Source organism: Colletes gigas, unplaced genomic scaffold (genome assembly GCF_013123115.1).
Source record: "Colletes gigas isolate AHSC1104 unplaced genomic scaffold, ASM1312311v1 Colletes_gigas_Sc00012, whole genome shotgun sequence".
Taxonomy (NCBI): Eukaryota; Metazoa; Arthropoda; class Insecta; order Hymenoptera; family Colletidae; genus Colletes; species Colletes gigas.
The window spans coordinates 3,566,824-3,576,199 of record NW_025106641.1 but is presented as its reverse complement, the minus strand read 5'-3'; the positions used below and the strand labels follow the sequence as shown (position 1 = coordinate 3,576,199).

Sequence of the window (9,376 nt, the reverse complement as noted above, 5' to 3'; positions counted from 1 at the left end):
GGGGCTATTCCGGTTTAGATCTCTTTTGTTATTTTTTAAGAGGCAAACTATTTTTTATTCGGATTTCGCACGTATATTTATTGATGTTTTCAGTATACACAGTATTTTTACAAGCAAATATAATGAAAATTGTACGAACAGATCATCAGAGAAAGTTCCTTTAAAAAAGTGTCCCTATGACTGACATAATTCCAGTAACAATATCCATAATTTGCTAATCCCAAAAAAAAGTCCCTGGTTTTAATTCACTATGAAGTACTGCCGTACGGTACGCTTTGCATTTATAAGCGATGACGTCACTCGCTAGAAAAGTCGCGGGCAAACCAATTTGTGTAGGTGGAAAATTTCAGTCGACCAGAATGCATATTTCGCGTTTAAGATCTTAAACTTCGGTTTGCGACACAAACGAGGAAGTCAATTCGCGCTAGAACGCTTGTAGGTGGAATGCACCTACGTTTCATGGGATAATCGCTCGGAACTACCGGCGGGGATGTTGAAATCGCCATCGCCGCGGCGAGTTTGATTCGTTTATAAGATCGTTTCACGGGTACGGTTCGGAGCAGGGGCGTATACCGCGTGTGCACGTTACCGATTACTATGGAACACATTCACATTTTTGCGCTTTGTACATTAACCGATGTAAAACATATCGTTTGATATTCATAGAGATTACAAATATTAATTTTGTATATTAATGTATTATACAAGAAGTTAAAGAATGGTGTGTGCCTTTGGACACGCGGTTAAAACCAAACGAAACAAAAGAATCTTGTTGTATGTTTTTCAAATAAACAACTGAACTCTCTACTTCGCTAAATCTCTGCTTCCTTGAGCGAGACTGAAAGGGACTCTGTATAGGTAGACGGGCGCGACGAGTTTCGTCTGAAAAACGAATGAATGTTACTTGTATTACACAGAGTTTATTACCAATTTGCTATGTACAATGGCTTGCCTATGTAAATGAAATCGTTTCTTATCAAAATGGCAAATGTTGAACGAACCGCTGTTATTTCAATTCATTCTCCATCTTTTGTATTATCTCCAGCAATAGCTTCTGCTGCATATCCTTATGAAGTCTGTCCTGTAGCTCTTCCAACATCGGTCCGCCTTTCATGAACTCTTTCAAACCGTGTAGCGTACCATTTCCTATTCTATGATCCGTAATACGATCCTGATTATAATTATACGTTCTGATCTTCTCATTTCTTGATCTCATTCCCATCTGCTTCTTGCGCAACGTGGCAATGAATGACGTTTGCTTAGAAAATTCTTGCTGGTACAGTATACTTTTCAACTTTAACAGCGCCCACTTTTTATTCTTTATTTGCGATCTATCTATTTGGCACGTGACGGTCGTGCCGGTAGGTATATGGACCACTCTAACCGCAGAGCTTGTGGTGTTTACATGCTGGCCGCCAGCTCCAGACGCTCTTTTCGTTTCTATTTTCAAATCTTTATTCTCCAAATTAATTTCTATGTCCTTGGGTTCTGGCAAAACCTGTACCACAGCCGTACTCGTATGCATTCGGCCCCCTTTCTCTGTCGTTGGTACTCTTTGTACCCTATGCACGCCACTTTCGTATTTTAAGTTTTTAAAGGCTTTTTCGCTCGATACCACCATAACGGCATTCCTTAAACCACCTTGCTCGCTGTTATCTAATTCAATTACTTCGTAATCTAATCCTAAATAGTTTAGGTATCCCTGGTACATATTTAATATATCTTTAACAAAGACCATAGCCTCCTGACCTCCTACACCCGGCACTATCTCAACAACAGTGTTCTCGTAACTTTCGTCCCCTAAATTTTCTAAAATCGTATCCACTATCCTTTCATCGATGTTTAGTAAGTGTTGTTCGTACGCAGATTTCTCTTCCATAGCGAGGCTCTTTAATTCTTTGTTGTTGTTAACTGAAAATCAATTCATATCGTTTAGTTATTACCAATAAGGACAATTTTGCGTGCCACAAAGTGGCATTACTCGTGACATAGATGCAAACGATTCCTCTGGTTACTTAGTTTCGAACCAATAATATTCTCTGATGTAAAAAACAAACGCCACTACTTTGTAATGTTTGGAACTTACCAAGTTCGTGTAAATTCTTAAGATTCTCTGTTATCTTGAGCTTTTCGTTCAACAATTCTGTCACTGTTTGTATCTTAAGAACCTCCACGATGCTTTTGTTTTTCTGATCATTATTTTTATACGCGTTCATAAGGTGATTCAAGTACCATTCAACGTTCGCGTTGGTCCGTGATAAATTCGTTTTCGAGCTAAACAATTTACAAGACACGAATGGAAACTCTCTATTAAGGTTAAGCAACAATGGTAACCAAGATTCGAATTTAATTTTATTCGCGACATTCCCATAATATCGGCAAGCATGAAACTTGCATCGCCGTGTAAGAGACAACATAATTTACTGCGTGTTGTGTAAATTATGTGTCATAAAATCACGAGCATTTTTTCAGAAAGAAAAACATCCCTTTGCATTACAATATTTACAACTGAAGTGAGCAACGTATGTGTCGTCTGCTAGCAGGATGGGAAACATTAGGAAAATATAAATCGTTAAGATACTCGTCCGAATACTTTACGAGAAATATTCTTAGAATTAACTAAAAATATTTATCGTACGATGTCTAAGATTCATTTTCATTCGAGGGAACGGTATTTTCGAAAAATCAATGAATCGTTTTTCGATGTTTTTGGATTTGTTGTTTGGTAACAACAGGTTGAAGCTACAAATTCGAGAGTTTTTTACAATCTCGATTCAATTAAGTTTATCCTGTTTTACACAACGTTGAAAAAACACGATACGTATACGTTTTCTCGTATAGGATCTATTTCCACGTCGTTATGTCGAATTTTAACACGTTATGTTCCTTCGAACGTGCATCGTTGATTTCTTTCACGTACAATTAAATAGTCATGGTATATTGTTGTTTCATTTAATAAATCCTCTGTGCATCGAAAAGTATATACGTGCGTAAACAGTATGCGTATGGAAATGGAACGAAAAACATGTTGCATCAATTGTATCGATTTTCTAACGAGTACATGCGTACGATTCGTTGCTAATATATTTCGGTCTTATTTATGTAACATTATATGAATAATGATGTACAAAGTATACCGCACGAAAGCATTCAGATTGCTATAACGTACGGTGAGGAAAAAACAATAATAGTTCGTAATACTCGCGCATTGAACAAGTGCGGTTCGTATTTCGTTGGTAGAGTTGGCTGGATTTACGATTAGTTTACGAGAAGCGTGTGTCAAGATAAAATAACAAAATAAAAGGTACGACTTTACTACACATATATGTATAGGCAAGGGCGTAGCCAGGGTGGGGCACATGGGGCACTTGTCACCTACTAGTTATTTATAAATAAATTGTATACTGGTGGAACCCATTTCGTACACAAAAACTAAATAAAGCGAAGCGAGAACACGCATATATGTATATAGATAGAAGCGAGAGAATAAACCTTTATAGACAAATATGCATATAAACAAAATTCGTACATAAAATGTAATTAAATTTTAGTTTAGCATTTTCGTCCCTTCTTAGACAAAATTCTGACTACGCCATTGCATACAGGATGGCCCATTATGTTTTCTACTTTACACGACTGACCTATTTCGTAAAGATAATCGGACGGAACGTAATATAAGTATAACAAAAATAATACACAGGGTATCCCAGATTTTAATGGCCAAACTTTGTTAATATATTCTGTAGGGCTAAATAAGAAAAAAATATTCTGTAAACATAGGTCGTTTAAAGCTTTGTTAATGACAAAAATACGAAATACAAAGGGGACAATATTGGGACTCATTGATAGAAGTACAATGCAAGAATAGATCAGCAATATTTACGTTTAGTCTGTTTACGAGTGCTGTGTTTATTATTCGAAGTTGTTAAACACTCTGAAGGTAATTTTCGTCAGTATAATTAGTAAGTTGGACTTCGTATGCCTGTATTATTTACGAGTTAAGAGTATACAGAATGCACTTCATTTACGATTTCTAGAATGGGAATGCTCGAGCTGCTGCGTGGAAATATCAACTGTCATGGCCGAGTCCACAGTTTAGCCTCCAAGATTGTCCAATGTCGTGTCGCTCGACTTTTATCCGCGGGGAATTTTAAAAGAAAACACGAATCAAACGAGAATAAATTCGCGTAATGAATTAATACGAGAACCAAATGACGCGTTCGATCTGTCGAGACAAAATAAAAATGATCGTTGTATTATCAAGTATGGTAGATAATTTCGAAAGGGGTTTTAATTATTTTTGGAAGCCCTTTACCACAAAACACGTGTAATTTACGTCTGAAAAGTTTTTGTACGATATAAAAAACAAGCAAGTTATTCGAAGCGATGAAGTTAGATGGGACACCCTGTATACATATACTTCAAACGTGATCTTGCTTCACTTCATTTTCTTTGAACTCGACTATCTCGAACCTCGTCAAGGTTAATCCTTTTATTCTTCGATATGAATCTCATAAGCATTTGATCGATATACGTGCATGGTGAACGCCTATGGGCGTTTGCTGAAACAATTAATGCTATTGTAGAAATCTTGCACACAGCAGACAAGATAAAGAATTCGTTTACTCAAAATACATAATCTTGTAAGTCGAAAACAAAAGATGCTTTCGATGAACAATTAAGAAAGAGAAACGTAATATTGTTAGAGTCGGTCGTTCGGATGAATTGACCTTTCACCCTGCTGAGAATTTCAAATCTTAGAATAGAAAGGGTTAAAAGACTGGTACTATTGCTTGCTTCGGTCGGTTTAAACAGAAAAATGCGATGCTACGAATGATCGGGAAAGGTCTTGCATCTTTCTACGTAAAAGTAAGATACGGAAACGTAGAGTCTCGGAAGTAAAAACGTTAACAGTTCGCGTCTAGTAGGAAAGGGTTAAGGCGTTCGTGCAGTCCAGTGTACGAGTAAAAGGGGGTCGTTTCGTAAATCATTGCCGAAGGTAATTCAAAAGGTTGCCCAATTCGATGTAGGTAGCTCTGATATTCGGGACGAGTGCGCCAAACGTTACTGCACGAGAGAGAGAGAGAGATAGGAGTCAACGGTTAGAGCGAGAAAGAGGAAGACACACGCACGGTAGGACAGTATAGAGCGGCACGGGCAGCTACGATCGACGGTACTATTTTTCATTAAAACAAGCACCACGGAAATTTCGAAAAATAAGCGCACGCCGCACCACGGTAAGTTTCTAAATCCTCTACGGTCCGTTAGTAAATGTTCGTTACTGACTAATAACGCGTTTTCGTTTGCCGTCGATTAACGACGGATTGAAATTGATCACGATGAATTTATGTGCAGGCCTTATAATATTATAACGAAATCATGGAACCTTGCGAGAATCGAATACAAGAGAAAGTGCAAGAAGGAGGTAAGATTAAATTAACAACCGTGGCTAGAATTAATACGCGGTTGTCGTTGGCGCGATTTTTTTATTATATAACGTCGACGATTGTTCGCGGTAAACTTTTATGATTTCTATTATTTTGTAACCTTTTAAAGTTTTTGAACTCCGGCCTCGACTGTCGGTCGGTGATTCCATTATAATGGTGTTTCGTTGCACGTTCACGGAGCTTTTAATGTTTCGTTTCGAAAATAATTACCGTTGTTTATGCGTGATCGTTGATAAAACGCGCGAAAGAATTTATTTTGTTTCGTTGATCGCAACATCGTGATAGCGACGAGTCGTTTGTAATCTGTGATAGTGCATGAAAACACAGTCTTGAGCAACGTGATATTCGATTCTAATCAAACGTTATTGTGTTTTAATCTTCGAATATATTTATATTTGACAAATAAAAATAATTTTGTATATACATGTATAAATATATGTATATATATATATATATATATAGAAATTAAGTTTTGAAGCAATATTATTATATTTGATTTGCTACAGTTAGAAAATAGATACTGTAATTTATTCATAAAAGTATGTGTTTAAGTCAGAAAATATGTTTAATGCGTTAATTATTATTCCAAAATTATAATTTGTGCAAATTTTAAGCGGCAATTGGTTTTTCAGAATATGGATTCTTTTGGCAAGATTATCTTGATGTTACAAAGAGCGTCGAGGTGCCTCAAATTATGTTTCCTCATGTGGAGCTTACGCTTCAGAGCAGTATCGAAATTGGCATGTCCCTCGAAGTGCCGGTTCCATCAAGCTCGGACAAGGAAAATATCAAATATTGGGTGGCTTCCATTGTCATGGCATGCGGGCCTTTGTTACGTTTGCGTTATTTCGGGGGTGATGACAGATCGCTGGAATTTTGGTTCAACCTTACCAAAGAAGCTGCTCATGAACTTGGCTGGTGTGTGAAAAATAATAAGAAGTTAGAACCACCCGATATTGTACTTCAACGATCGCCTAATTGTGCGGAGAAGTTGCCTGAATTTTTAACAACAGCTCGTACCGTTCCCACAGAAATGTTGTCAGGGGTTGGTTGCAAACTTGTAAAAAAAGTCACAGGAAATATTGTTAATGTTTAATTTTGTTCTTTTATTGTCTACACAGGATGGTCTCAGCATGACTGAGAGGATCAAACAAGGCATGAAGGTTGAAGTAAGCGATACACTGCATCCTTACAAATTATGGGTAGCTACGGTGAGAAACAGCAGATACGTTTTATTTAGTTATGGTTTACTTCAAAGTTAATGTTCTCTATTTTGTATCACAGATTATAGAAAATGTAGGTGGACGCCTTCTACTGAGATACGACACCCCCAGTTCGTTGAACAGAGATTTTTGGATGTTCTGTACATCGGAGCATCTTCATCCATACGGATTCACGTCTAAATCCGATTCCACTTGGTTTTTAGAACCGCCCAGTTCCATTGTAGATATGCATACGTACGAAGAATGGAAAGATTTATTAGAATCTATACCAAAAAATAACGATCTGCCGGAAGAACTATTTCTCAATAACATAGAGCATACAAAGCACGAATTTAAAGTTGGCATGAAACTAGAAGCTTTAAGTCCAATTCATCAATCACAGATATGCCCAGCTACAGTTATAAAAGTATTTGACGATACTTACTTCCTTGTACGTATTGATACATACGATAAATTGTTAAAAGACATCGATATCGAGACGTGTATGTACAATAGTACAGAAAACAATACTTGGCTCTGCACAGCAGAATATCCGTATATCTTTCCAGTTGGATGGGCGAAGAAAAACAATATCAAGTAAATATAATATTTTATTTGAATATTTGTACAATCGTGGCTTAACATTTTATTACTTTTTCAGAATCGTACAACCAAATGGTTGGACTTCGGAAAAGGAGGACTTTGACTGGGACGAATATTTAACAGACACTCAAACGACTGCTGCAGACGAAACGTTATTTTCCGAAAGGCAAAGTGCCACTGATGCAGGCTTCGAATGTGGTATGAGATTAGAAGCAGTCGATCCAGAATGCGAAAACATTATATGCGCTGCTCATATTACTAAAATCGTTGACAATCTCTTATGGTTAATGTTAGACAATTATGAAAACACTAGGCCAGAACACATAGTAGATATGCATTCCCTACAAATATTTCCGGTCGGATGGTGCGAATCTAATCATTATCCATTGAAACCACCAAAGGACTATGTAGAGCTTTGTAAAAAGCTTCAAACGCCGGCTAAAGATGATAAGAAAAGCAATGTTCTGGATATACCTATATCCGAACCACGCTCGTCGTTATGGTGTCCAAAGATCTATTTCAATTACCGTTGTTTCACGGGACCTATGATCTCTAAAGGGAAATTAGCAACTCTGCCGAAAGCAGTGGGCCCCGGTCCCGTGATTCTAGTTATGAGAGAAGTTTTATCGATGATCGTGTCCGTTGGATACAGAAGTGCACGGATATTGAAAGTGCTCCAATGCGATTCGAAACCAGATCCCGGTTATCATTTAGAAGTTTTGAAGGCAAAGCATAAAAACAATACATATCGCGCCAGCGTAGCTGTCGTCACGTCAGGCGATATGGTGGCTGATTTCTGTAGAAATATCTGTAAGAAGCTAATGGTATGTCCAAACTTGTTTGGCCCTCTGTATGTACCCGAGAACGAATGTCCGGATAAATGTCATAAAACGTCTAAAGCGAAATTCAGTGAGTAACTTGGGATATACGAGCTTGTCAGACGATTATAACTGATTTGATATCAGAGTATGTATTAACTTCAAATGATATTTTATTTTAGCGGCATCTGTGGGTACTGGAAGGAGAGGGAAGCCAAAGGGTTACACAAGCATCATGGTGCAAAAACCAAAACCATGGGGCGGTAGGAGGAAAAGGAGACGCGGCAGATGGGCAAACAGAGAGAAGGATACTCACGACGATTACGACCACGAAGACGAATTGCCATTCATGTCGTTGGATTTAGCAAAGCATATATCAGGAATCGAGGAGACTCTCGATGGTAGAGCCCCGCTTTCGGAAATAGATATCATGATACAGAAAGGTTTGGAGAAGTCGGACAAGTCGGACGAATTTAAAACCGAACCACCGTCGAGCAACGCCTCGGAAGATTCGGGTAGTTCGTTCAACGACAGAAAAACGAAAGACAGAGGAAGTCCCAACAGTATGAGCAACAAACAACATTCGTCGAAGTATAGCCAAAGTAATTCCGTCACCAGGGCAAGTAAGAGGGAACGAGATTGGGACACGAGCATCGAGTCCGATTGTTCGGAAGCAGACGCCGAGTACGTGAGAATGCAGAAGAAACAAAGGCGCCCGAAAACGCGGAAGCTGGACTCGAATCCGTTGTTCTGGAGCGTGGACGATGTGTTCAGATACTTGAGAAAAACGAACGACTGCAAAGATATCGCGTATCGTGTGAAACAAGAGGTAAAGAGAGAATAATCTTAACGTAGTCGAACGTGTTCCATTAATGTATTTCATTTAACAGGAAATCGACGGATTGGCGTTTTTATTGTTGAATCTACCGTCTCTGACCCAGCACATGAAATTACGAACTAGTTTAGCGATGAAGCTTTGCCGTCACGTGGAGCAAGTCAAAGTTACGTTCTTTCTACGGCACATCAACGAAATAGAACCAGAACAGTATCAAATTGTATAATTTCGTCAATTAGAAGAATTCAATTTATTTTTATTATTTATATAGTGTAACATAATGTACTGTGCGAAGCAAAATGACATTAAGATGTTAATTGTATGATAATGACTGAGTGATTTTTAATTTATATAAAAATGCAAGACTGCATTACCATTAAATAGTGATACATTATATTTAATCGTAGCATGATATATTTAAATTATTTTTGTTATGTTGGAAACTTTTTGAATGAAATTGAATTGTAACGA

General features: G+C 37.8%; 2 protein-coding genes across 5 annotated transcripts; one reads left to right on the top strand and one right to left on the bottom strand.

Annotated features, from left to right (window-relative positions):
- Positions 1 to 752: 752 nt before the first annotated feature.
- LOC122398679 (peptide chain release factor 1-like, mitochondrial) lies at positions 753 to 4,139 on the bottom strand. 4 transcript variants are annotated; one of them, XM_043398769.1, is made up of 3 exons: positions 2,087 to 2,536; positions 1,002 to 1,911; positions 753 to 882 (listed from the first exon to the last, which is right to left on the bottom strand). In XM_043398769.1, exons 1-2 carry the CDS (start codon positions 2,415 to 2,417, stop codon positions 1,007 to 1,009), a joined length of 1,236 nt encoding a protein of 411 aa, XP_043254704.1. In that variant the 5' UTR covers positions 2,418 to 2,536; the 3' UTR covers positions 753 to 882; positions 1,002 to 1,006. The 4 variants fall into 4 exon arrangements, with proteins under 4 accessions (XP_043254704.1, XP_043254705.1, XP_043254706.1 ...); XM_043398770.1 differs by lacking the exon at positions 753 to 882 and adding an exon at positions 3,884 to 4,139 and having other exon boundaries at positions 992 to 1,911; positions 2,087 to 2,274; XM_043398771.1 differs by lacking the exons at positions 753 to 882; positions 2,087 to 2,536 and adding an exon at positions 3,884 to 4,139 and having other exon boundaries at positions 992 to 1,911.
- On the top strand, positions 2,536 to 9,281 carry LOC122398678 (scm-like with four MBT domains protein 1). The gene is made up of 9 exons (XM_043398767.1): positions 2,536 to 3,304; positions 5,031 to 5,237; positions 5,356 to 5,425; positions 6,080 to 6,492; positions 6,569 to 6,658; positions 6,732 to 7,246; positions 7,311 to 8,161; positions 8,253 to 8,899; positions 8,961 to 9,281. The coding sequence occupies exons 3-9, from the start codon at positions 5,380 to 5,382 to the stop codon at positions 9,129 to 9,131; spliced, it is 2,733 nt and encodes a 910-aa protein (XP_043254702.1). The 5' UTR covers positions 2,536 to 3,304; positions 5,031 to 5,237; positions 5,356 to 5,379; the 3' UTR covers positions 9,132 to 9,281.
- The last annotated feature ends 95 nt before the right edge of the window (positions 9,282 to 9,376 follow it).

Excerpts from the sequence above, each read along its gene's own strand:
- LOC122398679 (XM_043398769.1), bottom strand. The coding sequence starts at position 2,417 with ATGTTGTCTCTTACACGGCGATGCAAGTTTCATGCTTGCCGATATTAT. Across the intron at positions 1,912-2,086 it reads TAAGAATTTACACGAACTTG|TTAACAACAACAAAGAATTA; the intron begins GTAAGTTCCAAA and ends ATTGATTTTCAG.
- LOC122398678 (XM_043398767.1), top strand. The coding sequence starts at position 5,380 with ATGGAACCTTGCGAGAATCGAATACAAGAGAAAGTGCAAGAAGGAG. Across the intron at positions 5,426-6,079 it reads AGAGAAAGTGCAAGAAGGAG|AATATGGATTCTTTTGGCAA; the intron begins GTAAGATTAAAT and ends TTGGTTTTTCAG. Across the intron at positions 6,493-6,568 it reads CCACAGAAATGTTGTCAGGG|GATGGTCTCAGCATGACTGA; the intron begins GTTGGTTGCAAA and ends TTGTCTACACAG.